Source organism: Vulpes vulpes, chromosome 8 (assembly GCF_048418805.1).
Source record: "Vulpes vulpes isolate BD-2025 chromosome 8, VulVul3, whole genome shotgun sequence".
Lineage (NCBI taxonomy): Eukaryota > Metazoa > Chordata > Mammalia > Carnivora > Canidae > Vulpes > Vulpes vulpes.
In genome coordinates, this window is record NC_132787.1 from 93,297,916 (window position 1) to 93,318,138 (window position 20,223).

Here is a 20,223-nt window from a genome sequence, read left to right on the forward strand (position 1 = left end):
CCCATCACCTATTTCTCTCATTCCCACCTACCTCCTCTCTGGTAACTTGCAGTTCTCTATATTTAAGAGTTTTATATTCATATTTAAGAGATTTTTTTTGTCTCTTTATTTCTTAATTCCATATAGGAGTGAATCATACAGTATTTATCTTTCTCTAACTGACTTATTTCATTTACCATTATACTCTCCAGTTCCATCCATGTTGTTGCAAATGGAAAGATTTCATTCATTTTTATGCCATTTTTATTTGAGATCTATATATATCATTTGATATATTATATATATATATATATATCACATCTTCTTTATCCATTGCATAATATGGTTATTGTAAATAGTGCTGCAATACACATAGGGGTGCTCTTGTCCTTTTGAATTAGTGTTTTCATATTCTTTGGGTAAATACCCAGTAGTGGAATTACTGAACTGTTTAGTAATGCTCTTTTTAATTTTGGGGGAAACTTCTATACTGTTTTCCACAGTGACTATACCAGTTTGCATTTCCACTAACAGTGTAGAAGTGTTCCTTTTTCTCCACTTCCTTGCCAACACTTGTTTTTTATGTTTTTTATTTCAGTCGTTCTGAATGTTGTGAGGTGATATGTCATTGTAGTTTTGATTTGCATTTCCCTGATGATGAGTGATATTGAGCATCTTTTTGTATGTCTGTTGGCCATCTGGATATCTTCTTTGGAGAAATGTCTATTCATGTCTCCTGCTCATTTTTAATTAGGTTACTTGGGGCTTTTTGGTGTTGAGTTGTATAAGTTCTTTATATATTTTGGATACCCTTTATCAGATATATCATTTGCAAATATCTTCTCCCATTCATTAGGTTTTCTTTTTGTTTTGTTGTTTGTTTCTGTTTCTACGCAGAAGCTTTTTATTTTGGTGTAGTCTCAGTAGTTTATTCTTGCTTTTGTTTTCCTTGCCTCAGGAGACATACCTAGAAACAACTTGTGTAGGGCACCTGGGTGGCTCAGTCAGTTAAGTGTCTGACTCTTGATTTTAGCTCAGGTCATGATCTCAGGAATCATGAGACCAAACCCTGCATCAGGCTTCATGCTCAGCATGGAGTCTACTTAAGATTCCTCTCTCCTTCTCCCTCTGCCCCTCACCCTGCTCACACTCAGGCTCTCTCTCTCTCTCTCTCTCTCTCTCTCAAATAAATAAAATCTTTAAAAAAAGAAGAAGGAGAAAAGAAAAAACTTGCTAGGACAATGTCGTCAGAGAAATTACTGCCTGTGCTCTCCTGTAGGATTTTTATGGACTCAAGTCTTATATTTAGGTCTCCAATCCATTTTGAGTTTATTTTTGTATATGATGTAAGAAAGTGGTCCAGTTTCATTCTTTCACGTGTAGCTATCCAGTTTTCCCAACATCATTTATTGAAGAGACTATCTTTTCACACTGCATACTCTTGCCTCCTTTGTCAAAGATTAATTGACCATTTAATTATGGGTTTATTTCCAGGCTCTCTATTCTGTTCCATTGATCAGTGTGTATGTTTCTGTGTCAGTACCATACTGTTTAGTTACTACAGATCTATAGTTTATCCTGAAATCTAGGATTGTGAAACCTCCAGTTTTGTTCTTTTTCAAGATTGCTTTGGCTGCTTGTGGTCTTTTGTGGTTCCATATAAATTTTAGGATTATTCTAGTTCTGTGGAAAAAAATGCTGTTTGCTTTTTGATAAGGATTGTATTAAATCTGTGGATTGCTTTGGGTAGTATAGACATTTTAACAATATTTGTTCTCCTAATCCATGAACATGGAATATATTTCCATTTGTTTGTGTCATCTTCTATTTCTTTCATCAGTGTTTTATAGTTTTAAGAGTACAGGTCTGAAGTGTACTTCTCATTGGTGAAGTTTATTCCTATGTGCTCTTGTGTTGCGTGCACAAATACTTATAAATGTTATATATTCTTGTTGGGTCATTCCCTTTAAGATTATGTTGTGTTCCTTTTTGTCTCTTGTTACAGTCTTTGTTTTAAAATCTATTTTGTCCAATATCAGTATTACTCCTGGGTTTCTTATCATTTCCATTTGCATGATACTTTTCCATCCCTTCACTTTTAATATGCATGGTCTTTAGATCTAGAGTCTGTTGTAAGCAACATATAGATGGGTTGCTTTACTATCCATTATGTCATCCTATGTCTTTTGATTGGAGCATTTAGTCCATTTACGTTCAAAGTAATTATTAATAAGTACGTATTGCCTTTTTTTTTTTTTTACCTTTTTTGTGGTTGTTTTATAACTTTCCTCTGTTTCTTTCTTCTCTTATTGTCTTCTCTCACAGTCTGCTGGCTTTCTATACTTGGATTCCTTTTTATTTATTTTCTGCATATCTATTACCAGTTTTGGGGTTTTGGTTACCAGAAGGTTTGTATATAACATCTTATACATATAGCAGTCTATATGAAGTTGACGGTCACTTAAGTTTTTGAACTCATTCTAAAAACACTAAATTTTTAACCCTTCTCCCCTCATGTTTTAGGTATTGGTGTCATACTTTACATCTTTTTTATTTTGTGAATCCCTTGACTGAGTTTTATTTTTATATATATATTTAGTTTTACTGCTTTTGTGCTTCCTACTTTTCTTAATCCTGCTTATGGTCTTTCCTTTCCATTCAGAGAGTCTCCTTTAACATTTCTTTTCAGGCCGGTTTAATGGTCACAAATTCCTTTAACACATTTTTCTGGGAAATTCTTTATTTCTCATTCTATTCTGAATGATAGCCTTGCTGGATAGAGTATTCTTGGCTGCAAATTTTTTCTTTCAGCCTTTTGAATATATCATACCACTCTTTTCTGGCCTGCAAAGTTTCTGCTGAAGAATCAGCTTATAGCCTTATGGGGTTTCCCTCATATGTAAGTGTTTTCTTTTCCCTTACTGCTTTTTAAATTCTCTCTTTAAAAAAAAATAAAGATTTTGTTTATTTGACAGAGAGAGCGTGTGCACAAGTAGGCAGAGCAGCAGGCAGAGGGAAAGTGAGAGGGAGAAGCAGGCTCCCTGGTGAGCAGAGAGCCCAACATGGGGCTCAATCCCAGGACCCTGGGATCATGACCTGAACTAAAGGCCGATAGTAACCAATCAAGCCACCCAGGTGCCTCTAAAATTCTCTCCTTATTACTGCTTTTTACCCCTGTAATTGCTATGTGCCTTGTGGACTTCCTTGGGTTGATTGTTGGAGGTTCTCTGTTCCTCTTGGATCTGGATATCTGTTTCCTTTTCCAAATTAAGGACGTTTTCAGCTATTATTTCTTCAAATGAATGTTCTGCCTCCTTTTCTCTCTTTTTTCCCTCCGGAATCCCTATAATGTGAGTGTTACCACACTTGATGGTGTTGCTGAGTTCCCTTAATCTATTCTCATTTTTTATTTTATTTTTTTCCATTCACCTAGAGTGCTTTGCATTACTCTGTCCTCCAGGTCACTGATCCATTCATCTGCTTTCTTTAGTCTATTCTTTATTCCCTGTAGTGTATTTTTAATTTCAGTTATTAAATTCTTCATCTCTCACTGGGTGTGTGGGTGTGTGTGTGTGTGTGTGTGTGTGTGTGTTTTCTATCTCTGTTGAGAGCCTTGTTAAGGTCCCTGACTCAAGTCCATTGGGTCTCTTTATGACCATTACTTTAAATTCTATCAGGCATATTACCTATCTCTGTTTCATTTAACTCTTGCTGTGATTTTGTCCTGTTCTTTCATTTGGGACATATTCCTCTGTCTCCTTGTTTTGTCTAACTCTCTGTGTCTGTTACTACATGTTAAGAAAGTTAACTGTGTCTCCTGCTCTTGAAAGTAGTGGCATTATGAAGAACAGATCCTGTAGTGCTCTGCAGTGTAATGTCCCAGGTTCACCAGAACCTACTGTTGTAGCTGAGCTGCATTTCCCTTCAGTCCTGGTGTCTATTGTGGCTCTCTCTGCCCGTTGTGGGCAGGGTTTAGTCCCTGTATTGTTAGTGGGCCAATCTGGGGCCACCTTGGGCTTAAGTCAGACCAGTCATTGACCAGAGTTGCTATAGCACTGAACTGTAGGGCACTGTCCCTGTGTTGTCCCCTGAGAAGCTTTCATTGGTGGGCAGAGCCATGTCAGACCAGATATCTGCCCCAGCTCACTGCTGTCCAGGCCAACTTGGAGGGCTGGGTCCACAGGAGAACACAGGGGCAGGGTACTGGTGTTAGCAAGCTAGATGGAGAATGTTTGCAATGCACTGATTTCCACTGTGTTCATGTATTTAGGCTGGGGGTCAGGGGAGAGAACTGGTCCCACCAACTCCCTTGCTCTAGGAGAAGTCTCCCAAATATCCCTGTCCTCCAACATATGTTCTGAGATTAGTAAATAAATCTCCTTCTTGTAGATCCCAGGCATTTTTCAAACTGCCACTTCTGTGCTGTTTCTCAGTTGGCCTGTTATGCTGTCCCTTTAAGGGCAGGGCCTCAGTTTCCTAGCACCCTCTGGCTCTGCCACAACTGTGCCCACTGAATTTTAAAGTTCCAGGTATTAGGCCCCACTGATTGTAAGAACTCTCAAAGTTAATCCCCTCTGGCTCTTAAAGCCAGATGTTATGGGAATTTGTTCTCCTGGTGAGAGGCCCCTGTGCCTTGGGTGCCTGGTATAGAGTTTGTTTCTCTCCCTTCTCTATGTCCAGGGTATCCCTACCTCCTAAGGACAGTCCTACAAGTCACTTTGGCTCCCAACTGAGTCTCTGCCCTTCCTACCCTTTCAGTATGGCCTCTTCTCTGCACTTAGCTATGCAGAGTCTGTCCTGCCAGTCTTCCTGTCATTTCCTGGGTTATTTACACTGATGTTGGTGTTATCTAGTTGTATCTATGGGATGAGGTGAGCCTAGGATCCTCCTACTCTTCCATCTTCCCCCAGCATCTAGCTGAATGTTAAAATACAATCCAGAGTCGTCTTATAACTGACAGATTTAAGTAATTTACATCTATTGGGACAATGGAATACTGCTGTTTCTATCCGTCTTATTATATATTTTCTATTTACCAGGCTTTTTTTTTTTTTTTTAAGATTTTATCTATTTATTCATGAGAGACACAGAGAGAGGCAGAGAGAGAAGCAGGCTCCATGCAGGGAGCCCAATGTGGGACTGGATCCCGGGACTCTAGGATCATACCCTGGGCTGAGGGCAGACGCTCAACTGCTGAGCCACCCAGGCGTCCCATACCATGCTTTTTTTTTTTCTTCTTCTTGTTCTGCTTATACAGTACTTCTGCTGCTTTGATCAAATTTACTTCCTTTATTTCCCTTTACTGGTTTGAAAGTTATGTTTTCTGTTTCTATTCTTTGAGTAGTTACCTTTTCATTTCTAACATATGTGTTTGCCTCCACAGTCTAAATTTGATGTTTATCTTACTTACTTCTTCTGATAGTGCAGGTGGATGCTTTATTTCTAATGAGTCTCCTCCTGCCTCTCATGTTACTGCTTCTTTGTATTAAAAAAAAAAAAAGTTTAGGTAAATTTAAAATCCCTCTTAAATTATACCCATCATCATTATTGTTATTTTATTCATCAGTAATTGATTTTTCACATATTTACTAGTATTTTTGTTTATCCTTCCTTCCCTCCTTCCCTCTTTCTCTCTCCTTCATTCCTCTTTCCTACCTTCCTTCTCTTTCTTCACCACTCCTTACATCTCATTTTTCCTTCTTACTCAATTTCCATCTTCCCAAAATACACCTCATAATAGTTCCTTTAGTCAGCCTATTAGTGGTAAATGTTCTCAAACTTTGCCTGAAAATGTTTCTATTTCTCCCTCATCCATTAATGGTATATAATTAGAATTCTGATTTGACAGTTATTTTTGCTCTATACCCATCATTGTGTTGAGATGTGTGCAGCCAGTGTGATTCCTGTTCCTGTGTTGTAGTTTTGCCTTTTCTTTCTTACTGTCTTAATCATTTTTTTTTCTCCTTGGTGTTTTGCAGTTTAGGTATGGATTCGTATTTATTTTTTCCCTAATCTGGAATCATTGTTCCTTTTGAATATATGGAGGCATATCTTTCATCAATTCCAGAAAATTCTCAACCATTATAATCTCAATATTACTTCTTACCATTTTTTTCTGTTCTCCCTTCCTGACCTCCCATTGAGATGTATGTTGGACCCTGTCATTCTGTCCTCTGTGTCCCTTAACTTCCATTTTATGTTTTCCATCTTTTTATCTTTCTGGGATGCATTCTTAATGTCTTTATATCTGTCTTCAGATATACTAATCCTTTCCTCATATGTGTTTGATGTGCTATTTAATTTATTAGTTCCCTGATAATATTTGCCATTTTTATTAGCTTCTTTTTCGAATCTGCCCATTCTTTTTTATAGACTCTATGGTTTCAAACCCCTCATGTATGTCTTGAGTTATTTTAAATATACATATTTTACTTTTTTTTTCTTTTTTTTTTTTTTTTAGATTTTGTTCTCTTTATGTTCTTGGGGTTCTTTTTTTTTTAAGATCTTAAGTAATGTCTACACCCAACATGGGGCTTGAAATCACAACCTCGAGATCAAGAGTTGCACACTGGGGCCACCTGGGTGACTCAGTCATTTAATTTAAGCCTTTGCCTTCTTTGGCTCAGGTCATGATCTCAGGGTCCTCAGATCCCCTGCTTCAGGCTCCCTTCTCAATGGGAGTCTGCTTCTCCCTCTCCTTCTTGCTGCTTCCCCTGCTTGTGTTCACACTTGCACTCTCTGTCTCTGTCTTTCTGTCAAATAACTAAAAACTCTTTTTTAAGATTTTATTTATTTATTAGAGACACACAGAGAGAGAGAGAGAGGCAAAGACACAGACAGAGGGAGAAGCAGGCTCCACGCAGGGAGCCCGACATGGGACTCGATACCGGGTCCCCAGGATCATGCCCTGGGCCAAACAAAGGTGGCACCAAAACGCTAAGCCACCGGGGCTGCCCAATAAATAAAATCTTTAAAAAATAGAAGAATTCCAATTTATACTGACTAAGCCAGCCAGGCACCCCTCTTAAGGTTCTTTCTAATCATTGTCTTTTTATTTATGGTGGAGCATTCCTTATTTTTTGTAATTTTTTACTTTGAGCTCATCTTTAGTGAGACTTGGTTTTCCTGGAAATCCTGTGGAACTGAGGTTGTGAAAGAGACCATCTGGAGAGTTGTACATTTTTTTTTGACCAAGCACCCTGAGAGTATCACCAGCCAAGGACCAGTTTTCTGTTAATTTATCAGTTTGGGAATTCTTGAACTCCAAATTTATATGCAATGCAAACCCAGAAAATTCTTTTCTTTACCCACCAGAGATGTAAAAGCTCTCCTATCTTCTCAATTTTCTGGCATAAGGATTGTTTTCCCAGTTTGCCCTGTAATCTCCTTCCAGGGCCTCCTGTCATTGGCCAAACCTGGGCAGAAGCCAACTAAAATGGGAGCTTATACAGGCAGCCTAAGGGATTGGCCTCCCTGCAGTACAGAGCAGAGGAAAGGTGAGAAACAGGTCTGGAGACCAACCCAATAGTCTGCCATTTGGCAAATATTTCCTGACCTCTGTGGTGAAAACACTGTGTTAAATTTGATATTCAAGAACTATAGGAGACACAATCCCTGACCTCCAGTGGGAGAGACAGACATACTGACTATATACAGATGAACTACAATGCAGGTTACATCGTGTGAAATGTTAAATACTGATGCAAACTACCCTGGAAGCACAAAAAAAGAGGCAGTCTGGGGTAAGTGGTACCAGGATGGGGAAGTTTCCCCAGAGTCAGGTCACATGAGCTGTACCTGGAAGGGTTAATAAGATGGCTCTATGTGGAGAAGAGGGCCCCAGGCAGTGCATACAGTGCGGATGGTGCACCATGAGGACTGAGCCTGGACCAGGGTGGCTAACAGGCAGGCTACATGGTCAATTGTAGGTCATGGGTGGATAATGGAGACTGGAGCCCTGTGCTACTGAGCTAGGACTTTATTCTGCAAATAGCAGAAACCACTAAAACATTCTGTTAGGGAAGAACATAATAAAAAATGTAGCAGCTGGCTTAAGCTGTTCAGTAGATATATAAGTCACAAATGCAGCCCATATGTAATTTAAAGTTTTCCAAAAGCCACATTTTAAAAAGTAAAACATGAAATTAATTTGAATAATTTTTTTTGCTCAGCTCAGTATTATCCAAAATATTACTATTTTAATAGGTAATCAACATAAGAATTATTAACACCTTATTTTACATTCGGGGTTTTTTTTTTGTACTAGTTTTTTTTTTTTAATTTTATTCATTTATTCATAGAGACACACACACACAGAGAGGCAGAGACACAGGCAGAGGGAGAAGCAGGCTCCATGCAGGGAGCCCGATGCGGGACCCGATCCCTGGGCTCCAGGATCACGCCCTGGGCTGGAGGCAGTGCTAAACCCGCTGAGCCACCAGGGCTCCCCTGTACTAGGTCTTTGAAATCTGGTGTGTATTTTACACTTAGAGCACTTTTCTGTTTGGACTGGCCACACTTCAAATGCTCAGTAGCAGGGACCCCTGGGTGGCTCAGCGGTTGAGCGCCGCCTTCAGCCCAGGGCCTGATCCTGGAGACCCGAGATCGAGTCCCATGTCGGGCTCCCTGCGAGGAGCCTGGTTCTCCCTCTGCCTGTGTCTCTGCTGCTCTCTCTCTCTCTCTCTCTCTCTCTCTCTCTCTCTCTCTGTGTCTCATGAATAAAAAATGCTCAGTAGCCACGTGTTGCTAATGGCCAGCATGTGAGACAGTGTGGGTGGAGAGGATGGCAGGGGGTCAAAAGGAGAAGGTCAGTTAAAGATGCTGGCTTCAGGAAGAAACAGGACCCCCTCATCCCCATACACAGGAAGGAAGTACAGGGCTGAGTGAGCAGGGAAATGAAGGGCTGCCACGCCTCTGTTTCTTTTCCCTGACATCAGAGGTAAGACCCTTGAAAGTGAGGGTTAGGGTCAAGTTAGGAACTTGAAGAGAATAAAAGCTTAAGAACCATTGTAGTGAAATGCAAAGGGATTATTAGAAGTGGAGTATAACAGTCCTCACATTCACTCTGATAAACCTAGTGTCCTGTATGTTGTAGCCTTAGAAATTATTAAGTAGGGGTGCCTGGGTGGCACAGTTGGTTGAGCATCTGACTTGGTTTCAGCTCAGGTCATGATCTCGGGATTGTGAAATCGAGCCTCATATCAGGCCCCACACTCAGCACAGAGTCTGCTTGGGTTTCTCTCTCCCTCTCCCTCTCCCTTTGCCCTTCCCGACCTTCTAAAATAAATAAAATATTTTTAAAAGAAATGATAAAATATCTAAGACTTTTCCTATTATTCTAAGATACAGAACAGATAGGCCAATGCTTGTGGGCTTTACTGTAAATAATTGTTTCCCAAAGTGTGATACACATATCCCCATGGTACACAACGTAATAGCACACAAAATAGTATGGAGGACTAGGAGGACTTTTGGGGTTTATTTGTTTAAAGATTTTATTTGAGAGAGAGAGAGCAAGCACAGAGGGAGAAGGAGAGACTCCCTGCTGAGCAGACAGCCCAATGGCAGACACTTAACCAACTGAGCCACCCAGGTGCCCCTTTTGTTTGTTTGTTTTAGTAGGCCCCATGCCCAATGTGAAGCCCAGTGCAGTGCTTGAATTCATGACCCTGAGATCTAGAGTCATATGCTTCCCCAACTGAGCCACCCAGGCGCCCCATAGGATAACTTGTTTTATTCTAATGGTTGTGTATTTATGTTAGTATTAGGAGAGATATAATCAGTACATAAAATCTGTGATTTCCTACATACTTAACTCACACCTGAGTAAATGTATAGAAGTATTATGTAAAAGTAGAGGTAGAATGTGACTGTGGCAGAATGTGAATGTCAAATTTGTAAAACATGAGTGTGAGAGGTGGGGTAACCTTAGAAACTGTTCTGATAGCTTCCATCAGACTCCACTGGTACCTCTGATCCGTGACCCTGGGTCACACCATGACCAACACCTCACCTCCAGCCCCCTTGTTTCACACAGCCTAGTCAGACAGGCATCTGTATCACCTTTACAGGGTCAGAACACCCTTGGTCTTCCTGCGGTTCTCCCCAGCAGAGCAGAAGACCATACGGTCCTCAGAGAAGTGTGATAATTTTGAACATGACAGTGGCACCATGGCGACTTCTTGAAAGCACCAAAACGAAACCTGCCTTATTCTATTTTTGTTTTACCGTGAGGATAATTTTTTTAAAGAACTGTTGGCAACATGTACAGAAAATAGACCAGTTGTCTTCCTTAGAACTGTTAGCCCAAATCTATACAAAACCTGTAAAAACTCAAAGGCAAGCAGAAAGAGAGACCCCCTTGAAAAGCCCAGTCTGATGCCTGCGTTTTCTGCCTCTGTGGCTTTATGTGTTTCCAGTGCCGGATGATCACCTCCCCGTGGGGTGCCTCTGCATCTGTCCCCACATGCCCCATCGATGAGGCTGGGGCAGGGTTACACCTTCCCCCTCTGCCTTTCACAGTTACCTCCACCTCCAGGGTCATCCACCCTCCCTCGACTTTCTCTCCCTCAACTTCTACCTTGCTGGCACCTTCCTGCTATTAATTTTTGTCTGAGGAAGGGCTGCCTGAGGTATTCCCCTATCACTGTGCATAAAGCAAGCCCTCGGCTACTTACCAAGCAATTCTGGAAATATGTCACTTCACAGTCTGATGTTCATTTCAGCTGCCACGTGCCTATAAATGGATCCAGAGTGAACGCAGTACCACTCACCCTGATATGAGGCTGCTAGGGACCTCCCTCAAGGTCTTCAGTGTCCCAGAACCAGTTCTTTGTTCTAGTGTGTTAAGGCAGAGGTCTTGGGAACTGCTGGATCCTGGGAATGTCAGGTTTCCTAACCTTAACACTTCACTTTGAGAAATCTAGAGAAATGTTTCTCAAACTGCTTTTTAACAGTAAGAACTATATTCTACATACCGAACTAAAAGTGTTCACAGAATAATACTTACCAGTACTGTGCATGATAGTTTGTATTTATTTGTTTTTTAATGCTAAGCCTGACCCACACTTCTAAAGATTTATTTATTTGGGAGAGAGCACAGAGGGGGAGACAGACTCTCAAGCCGACTCTGTGCTGAGCATGGAGCCCAATGCAGGGCTTGATCTCATGACCCTGAGATCATGACATGAGCTGAAACCAAGAGTCAGAAACTCAACCAACTGAGCCACCCAGGTGCTCCCTAACCCACATTTTTAAAAACAAAATTGATATAAGGATCCATGGATGGTCATGACCTGCAGTTTGGAAAACACTGGTCTCAAGCATTTGATTCATTTAATCATTTCAGTATCTTTGAAAATGTCCTGAGGTGGTGAGAACTGCATAGATTCTTCACAAGTGCAATAGAGTCATGATCTCTCTGAGGCCATTTCTAAAAGTCCTTCATTCTGGGGACGCCTGGGTGGCTCAGGGGTTGAACATCTGCCTTTGGCTCAGGTCGTGATCCCAGGGTCCCCGCTGGGAGCCTGCTTGTCCCTCTGCCTGTGTCTCTGCCTCTCTCTGTGTCTCTCATGAATAAATAAATAAAGTATTTTTAAAAATAAGTAAAAGTCCTTCATTTTGTCATTTATTTGGAAAAGAAGTTAGGACCCCAGGGAGATGGTACAGGCGCTGCTAATCTGCTGCTTGGAGTGAGTGGCAGGTGGGTGCCGCTTTGCAGAATAGGGCGCTCTTTGGAAAGCTGTGTGGCTTTTTCAAGGCATCATTTGTGGACGCAGCACATCTGCCGATAAATGTCTGTTTCCTACAAAGACTAAAATACTTTTTTGAAACTCTACCCTGTCCTACCCCATAGGGTGCGCGGATCTCCAGAGCCTGGACACCATGCAGCCAGTGGAGAGGAAGAGGCAGGGCTACATTCACGAGCTGATTCAGACTGAAGAGCGGTACGTGGACGATCTTCAGCTCGTCGTGGAGGTGAGGCCTGGGCCTGCAGGGCTGTGCGCGTGGTCTGGGCTGTGGGAGGGTGCCCGAGGAACTGCAGTCACCTGCTTCCCCCGGAGTGGGTCATGCAGGGTGGAGAGAACGAGATGCCACCGCTGGATGTGGCAGGGGAAGGCCAAGGGTAGAGAGTCAGCAGGAAGGCGCTAAAGGAAACTGTCCAGCTCACATTTCAGCCTCTGCTTACTGTGCTCTTCTGACACCTGAGATCTTCACAAACTTTGATATTTACCGAAGGATTGTGAGACAGTGAGACATTCATCTAACGTTTGTGTCAGTTTAGAAAACCGAATAGGACCACATTGTAAAACATTTCCCAGTTACAATATATTTACTGTTTTGTGCCAATTAATGTTGCCAGTCACCCCTAAGCCAATAACAGCTGTTAGAGTAGCACCTAGAAATGATTTGTGTTGGAGTAAACAAAATAAGACTCTGTACTTTGTTACACTCTTGTTTCCATGGCCTTTAGTTCCCACAAAATGTGTCAAGGCCCTCAGATGAGAAGCCCAGTTAAATAAACAAGCCACCTGAAGAGAACAGGTGTGCCCACACAGGCCCTGCAGATGCCACAGAGGCCTGGCTGTGACCTCACTACAGGCACGGAGTGGAGGCTGCATCCATGCAGCTGCCCCCCCAGCAAGACCTGTCCCAATTCATTGTCCCCCTTGTGCAGGCTGGGATCTCCAGACCCAGCACACTTGTTCTGCCCACAGGTACACTCTGCTGCCCTTCTCAGTTGATAAGGCTGTGAGCTCCTGACAGCAGGGACGTGTGTCCTTTATCCCGCATCCCCAGAACTTCGTCTGGTCCTTTGCAGGCCTTCCTATCAGTACTGAAGGAATTATATGTGTTCATGCCTGCACTTCTCTGACCGGGAAGGATGCCCTAGAAGAAAAGCCCCTCTTATTATTAACCCCTCTGAGCATCAGCCCTGCCTACAGTCCTCCGAGATTGTATATAGCCGTGGAAGTGCATCTCTGACCCTAGCACAGAGGGTGAACACAGGACGCATGCTTGCCCCACTCAGACCAGTCACTTAATCACGTGGGCCTTCGTTATTCCCACTCTGCCCACCTGCCCTCACCTGAAGAGGAGGGAGTCCTGTCAGGGCAGGGGTTTAGGGTGGAAGCACCATTCACAGGCAGGCGTTCTCATCATCGTTCCCTAGACATCATCGTTCTAGGGACAGAGGTCCCTAGAGGGCCCTGGGGACCCTGGGACTGGCTTCCTCCTCTGCCTACCTCACTGAGGCTGGTAAATGGAATGAATAGACAGAGTGATATAAATTCATCAATGGGTGAAAGAACAGACCACCAGAGGCTTTCCCTCGGCGAGCCCTCAGAGCAGATCCACCACCTTTCCGGGGCTCACACCTGTAGGAGGATCCCAATGTCTGGGGCCTGATTTTGGAACTGTGGAAACTTTAGAGATGTCCGCTTCACAGCACTGTTGCCTGAATTCTTTGAATCAGTGTTCAGCACAACTCAGTAAATAAACACTAATTGAAAATCTATCATGTACGGAAAGCACTGAGCTGGAGAACAGAGGTAGAAGACAAAGTTCCTGCCCACGAGGAGTTCGCGGTCCTGCAGAGACAGACAGACAGCTATAGTAGCAGGAGGCCGGGGCCGGGAGAGGGAGTCAGGAAGGAAGGACCCTCCCAGTTAGGCTTCAGCCAAGACCAGAAGGATGAGGATGAGTTTTCTGTGCCCGGAAGAGGAAAAGGAAGTGGAAGGGCAATGTGCCAGGGAGTTAGGGTCCTGCATGTGGTTCCATGTGGCTGGAGTGTCAGGTACTCGAGGGGCCCAGCTGGTGAAGTTGGCAGGGAACAGATCAGATCACACAGGCCTGGTGAACCTCAGCTAGGAGTCCGCGCCTTAGCGCAGGGCCAGTGAGCAATTTTAACAGGCCGACATGTCATGTGTATCTTGGAAAGATCCCACGTGAGAAGAGTTGTCTTCAATAACCTCTCAGTTTCCTTAAGGCTCTTAAAGTCATTCCCTATGAATCCCAGTTGTTCAGTGGAAACTGAACACTCACTGGAGTTTTGGTTCTGGCTCCTCGTTGTTCTAGGTTTGTGACCTTGAGCAGATCACTCTCTCAGCCTTTATTTCTTCATGAGTGCCCTGGGAATGATAACACATGATTCACTTTGACCTGCATGATCTGTGAAGTTTGTTCAGGACCCACCCACACCCGCGTGCACACCACACAGGCATGTGCAAATATATACACATCAGCTTTGCAAATCCTTCAGTGTTATGGAATACAGATGTAGGCATCATTTCCCCTCCAGTCAGCCAGCCTCTGAAATCCACATCTGCTTGGGGAGTGTGTAAGTCATCACTTTTTCTGTTGCCAAGCTTCTCAGAGATTGCCTCAGGACTCTAGGGTGCCCAGCCCTTCAATTCTGCAGCTTTTGTAGGGTGCATGTGCTTTATGTCCATGGTTTCATTTAACTTACCTCATCTCCTTAGAGATAAGTATGAGAATTTCGTCTTATTAAAGAGGTTACTAGACTTGATCTTTAAAATTAGCCCTAATAATATAAATAATAGTGAAAGGGAATATAAAGGAAGGGAAAAGAAATGTTGGGAAATATCAGGAAGGGAGACAGAACATAAAGACTCCTAACTCGGGGAAACGAACTAGGGGTGGTGGAAGGGGAGGAGGGTGGGTGTTGGAGGGGAATGGGTGACGGGCACTGAGGTGGACACTTGACGGGATGAGCACTGGGTGTTTTTCTGTATGTTGGTAAATTGAACACCAATAAAAATTAATTTAAAAAAATAAAATAAAATAAAAATAAAATTAGCCCTAATTGGGGGCACCTGGCTGGCTCAGTCATGTGACTCTTAATCTCAGGGTCATGAGTTCAAGCCCCATGTTGGGAATGAAGCCTACTTTAAAAAAAAAAAAAAAAAAAAAAAGCCCTAATAACACAAGTAGCAAACTGTAAGGAGGAAATTTGCAATTTAAAATTTAGCAATCAACTGGGTTTTATATGGAAGTGATGAATCATTAAATCCTACTCCTGAAACCAATATTACACTATATGTTAACTAACTAGAATTTAAATAAAAATTTAGGGGAAAAATTTAGCAATCATAAATAAGCTTATTCAAAAACATCATGATTGTATTAGTTTCAGGGTATGAAGATATACTGTTTACTTTAGACCACATAGGCTGTGTAGTCACATCTAAGCTAATTTATTTCTTTTGTGTCTTGAATTTAGGTTTTTCAGAAACGGATGGCAGAGTCAGGGTTTCTCAGTGAAGGAGAGATGGCCTTGATATTTGTAAACTGGAAAGAGCTCATCATGTCTAACACAAAGCTACTGAAGTGAGTTGTGAGCACCCCTTGCCACTGCAGTGGACACCCCCAGACCCTAGGAGAGAGACTTTCTCTCTCCCTGCAGGGCTGTTTTGCAAAGGAACTCACAACTCTTTTCTGTTCCTTCAAGCTTTTTATTTTATTGTCATTTAATGAAATGCCCTGTAACTGTAAAATACATAACTATGGAAGTCAAGAAATATATAGCAAAGAAAATACTTTGACGAAACAAAGAAAAAAAGTAAATCATAAAATAAACAAAATTTCGAAATATACTTGTCTGTTCTGGGTAGAGTAGGAGAGAAGCTGCAGCCCATGACCCAGACATACTGGCTGGTCTGGCAGGCTCCTCAGGCTCCGTGTGAAATTCCACTCCTTGGGGTGATCTCCTCGCCACTGCTATGTCTTTGCACCCCTTAGGGGACAGCAGCTCTCCTGGGGACAGTGCTCACCTCCACCTCCATACCTGACCTTTGTGGGCTCCTGCTCCCTTTCTCCCCCTACAGCATGTGGGAAATTCTTTTCTTGGTTCAGCTGGGAACAAGTTAGAATTTTCTAAAGGAACTTTGCTAAGAAACAAAGATGAACCCAAAACAATTCCAAAGACCTAGAAATACCCCAGAGTATGAATTTCATTTCTTACTCTTCTTTGCTAACATTTTACCTAGATTGGCTTGGCCAGTGGAGCATAGGCCCCAGCTGCCTCCTCCTCCTCCTCACTCTCCCCTCACAGTGCCAGGTTTTTAGGTGACTTGCTGGTTGTCCTTATTTTAGTTTCCCATGATATTCATCCTTTATATACCAACTACATCCATTGAAAACAGACACAGTGTGTCGGTTGCAGGGCCTTGCGGGTACGGAAGAAGACAGGAGGAGAGAAGATGCCTGTGCAGATGATTGGGGATATCCTGGCAGCTGAGCTGTCCCACATGCAGGCTTATATCCGGTTCTGTAGCTGTCAGCTCAATGGAGCAGCTCTGTTACAGCAGAAGACAGATGAAGATGCAGATTTCAAGGAATTTTTAAAGGTAACTCCATCCTGAGATCACAGGCAGGCCCACCCCGTTCCGAGCCTACAGGCGGAGATGTACAGCTGCATTGTCAGGAAGCTCAGGATGGGGAAGGGTACTCCACCAATTTCCAGAGGAAACACCAATATGGCAAAGAATTTTCTGAATATTTGTGTCACCTTCCATGTCAAATTGATATTTTTTGGCTCTAGGACCATAATTTTGCCCGTCTATTAGTAGAGTATTATTTAAGCCTATTTACTTAAATCAGCTGCTTTATGCTCCAAAATATCCAGAATGTCACTTTATTAAATTTGTAGATGGTGTTTATTTTGTATCCATCTTATTCCAGGAAGAGTATAAAATAGCTTACTCAAATATATGAAAAGCAACAAGATAAAATGTTGTCAATGGATGAATACAGTGAGACAAAAGGAAATGAGAGGTGATGTAGGACGCTACATAAAACGCATGTGTATGACCCTGTCCATGTGCTCCAGGGGCACCCCTATGTCCTCAAATCTTCCAGAAACCAGTGAGAAGAGGACACAATCGGTTCTGTGATGCTGTGGTCATAAATTAAGAACAAACATTTGGTAAAGAGAAGTATCGATAAAACAACACTCAGAGACCACTACGTGTAACAATGAATCAGCAACATCTTTCTAGAGATACAACAGTGAGCTTCGGATGGCTGCTGATTATAATAGAATATCATGTTGTGATAACGCATTTCACTGATGTTGTTCAGGAGTAGAAACTATTGCCACACATGTCAAAGTGGTGAGAGAAATGAAAGTCAAATCTGTTTTCTTGCTTTTTTACATGTCTTCTTGTCTTTTTGGTTTCTGAAACACTACATATTGAGATCTGTATACAGCCACAGTGCCTTAAGGGAGAATGCAGAATTTTAATGTCATTATCAAAAAAGAATGGAAAAAAATAATTAAGCATAAAATATAACATGTTTAGATGGAGGATAAAAATTCTAACAGAAAGGGGTTCCTGGGTAGCTTAGTAGATTGGGTCTCTGCCTTCAGCTCAGGTCATGATCTCAGGGTCCTGCAGTCAAGCCCCACATCAGGCTTCTTGCTCAGTGGGGAGTCTGTTTCTCCCTCTCCCTCTGCCCCTCCACCCAGTCTTGCTCTCTTTCTCTCACTCAAATAAATAAAATATTTTTTTAATTTGATGTTTACATTCTAAAGCATAAGACTTTTTAAATTTTCCAAATAGTAAAAACAATAGCAATGTAAATAGGTTATCAGTGTCATCACAACTGTAACAATAGTAAGAAATAAAAAATGTATAGTCTTATAATGAAAGGCATTGTGTCCATTACATTAAAAACAAAATCTGGCAATAAGCCTTGTTGTAAATGTTACTTTTTAAAGTTTTTGTTTGTTTGATTGTTTTTTTAATTTGAGATAGAAAAAGAGTATGAGCAGGGGAGGGCAGAGGAAGAGGGAGAAGCAAATTCCTCTCTGAGCAGGGAGTCCTACCCAGGACTCTGGGATCATGACCTGAGCTGACGGGCATAAGCTGAAGGGCAGACACTTAACTGACGGACCCACCCAGGTGCTCCCTAAATGTTACTTTTTTTAAAGTCTCAGAAAATACAGAAATAAAAGGCATAGAGATACTTGTTATAGCAACATATATAGATATATCCAAAAACAAAAAGAGGGGGCAGTTTTAATATCCCAAAGCAGGAAATGGTTAGGTAAATTACAGTAAATGTGCTTTTTGGTCATTACAAATGGTCATCCAAAAAAAAGGTCATCCAAGAGTACTAGCTACTGTGTTTGGGTACTATATGAATAATATATCATATTAGCTTATATATTATATATTATATATATTATATATATACTATATTAGCATATATATTATATGGAGCTAACAGTCTGCAAGGTCACCGAGACACCTCAAACGTGATACCTCTACCTACCTTACCCATTCCAGAGGTGGTGTTATAATAAGGTGGCCACAATTATTGTGGACACTCCAGAAGGATCACTGAAAAGGAGGGAAGGTGTCAAGAAAGGGGAGGGCCTGACCAAGAGGAAGCATAATCTCAGTCTTCTGAAAGGAGTATGAATTAGCCAAGTGAAGAAAGAGCAGAAGGAACAGTACCAAAGGCCAATGCATTCATTACCTGGCTCGTCGTAGGTGCTCTAAATGGTAGTGATGGTTTCTAATAAAGCAGAGACAACAGGCAGGCAGAGGCAGGGGAAATCAAGAGCTATTTAGAAGCTAGACTGGTGACAAAGGTGACTCCCAGGTGTGTGGAGGGAAGATGGGTGCAGGATGGTTCTGGCAGCTCAGGGATGGAAGTGGAAGAAAAGGCTTTCATGAAGGAAGATGAGGACTTTGGGGTCTGCTGAGGTGCCTGTAGGGGATCGGGGTAGGAGGGAAGGAGAGTGATGCGGCAAGTATGGAGCGCCTGAGAGGGTCTGGGTGACGCTCTGGGCCTCAGCTGTGCGGGGTCTCGGGCAGCACCCACAGTGGACAGCAGGTAGAGGAGAAGAAAGAAGTAAGGATCAGGAAGGGGGCACCTTGGGAAGACAGCTATCAGTGGTTCTGGAAGCAAAGGAGGAAGTGATGGCACAGACTGCCAGATCCAGGTAAGAAGGAAAGGGCTGAAAAGCATCTGCTGGCTTTACCAAATGAGGGGGGAAACTCCTGCTGCTAATCTGATACGTATCATTTTGAATCTTGAGTTTTTAAAAGAAATTAGAAATCTAAAAGGTGGTCAATGTCAGGAGTACAGTGTTTCCTTTGTCTTCACTGATGCTATGAGTTCCTCATGAGCCTCTCAATTATCTGCAGAAGCTGGCATCTGACCCTCGGTGTAAAGGAATGCCCCTCTCCAGCTTCCTGCTGAAGCCCATGCAGAGGATCACCCGCTACCCTCTCCTCATCAGAAGTGTGAGTGCCCCGGCTGGAACAGGGTCAGGACTCTCTGAGGTCCACAGAGGCCACGCTCAGGGAGCCCCTGCCAGGTGGCCTGATGAACCAGGTGCCACGTGTGTGCGTGCACGGGAACACACACATGCAATCCCCATTGCAAATCAGAGTCATCCAGTATCACTGGGGTAGTGACTCCCCTCCCCCAGGAGACTCTCCGGGCCTCTCAGAGTCATGAGTGTGTGTTTCTAAGCAAGGTAAGTGCCCTCCAGGTCTGCAGCCATGGAGCTTGTCTTGAACCCAGACAGAGGCCACTCTTAGTATGACCTTCGGCTCCAGTCTTTCTGCTGAGATCTGAATTCATCTACCAGCTAGCTAAGCACCATCACCTAGAGGTCTCAGGAGTCCCCGACTCAGCATGCCCCAGCCAGAGCTCACCACCGTCCCCTTGCCGTTCGCATCCCAGCAGTTCTAAAAGTCCATCCATCTCTGAACATAAGCTGTGTGGGCCTCTTCTAAGGAGAAGGTGTTCCTTATAAAGTGTTTTTTCCACAAGTTATCATTGATACAATTGTAATCATCTTACAAAGAAAAATAGCCTAAATAATATGACTGTTACTTTTATTGATTATCCCTTGACCACTGGTCTCTAAGCCATGTTACCTCATTAATGGACCTTATGTTACAGTTAACGATACCAAACTGACCCATTAATACACAGTAATCCACAGCCCCTTACCTGAAATATTTTGAGGCAGATGTATTTCAGAATTCAGAATGTAATTTAAATACTGTATATTATATGACATTACAACAAAGCCTGGACATCACCTTTAACCAAACACAGTAATATTCCTACAGTGAAATACATGAATAATCACTTTTAAGTAGAATAAATAAGTATATCTCTTCAGTTTAGGTCAGGTTTTGCCACCAAATGAATATTGAAAGAAACTTCAGGGGTGTCTGGGTTGCTCAGTCGGTTGAG

At 42.5% G+C, this 20,223-nt stretch overlaps 1 protein-coding gene across 20 annotated transcripts in view; it reads left to right on the forward strand.

The window, feature by feature from the left end:
- ITSN2 (intersectin 2) overlaps positions 1–20,223 on the forward strand; it is a 128,923-nt gene that overhangs the window by 100,763 nt on the left and 7,937 nt on the right. For all 20 annotated transcript variants that reach the window (XR_012003206.1, XR_012003205.1, XM_072767553.1 and 17 more), the window contains 4 exons: positions 11,834–11,955; positions 15,221–15,327; positions 16,163–16,346; positions 19,158–19,256. Coding sequence is in view for 18 of the 20 variants with exons in the window: in XM_072767553.1 (XP_072623654.1) it covers positions 11,834–11,955; positions 15,221–15,327; positions 16,163–16,346; positions 19,158–19,256 (512 nt within the window). In the remaining 2 variants the exon portion in view is untranslated. The remainder of the gene's footprint in view (positions 1–11,833; positions 11,956–15,220; positions 15,328–16,162; positions 16,347–19,157; positions 19,257–20,223) is intronic.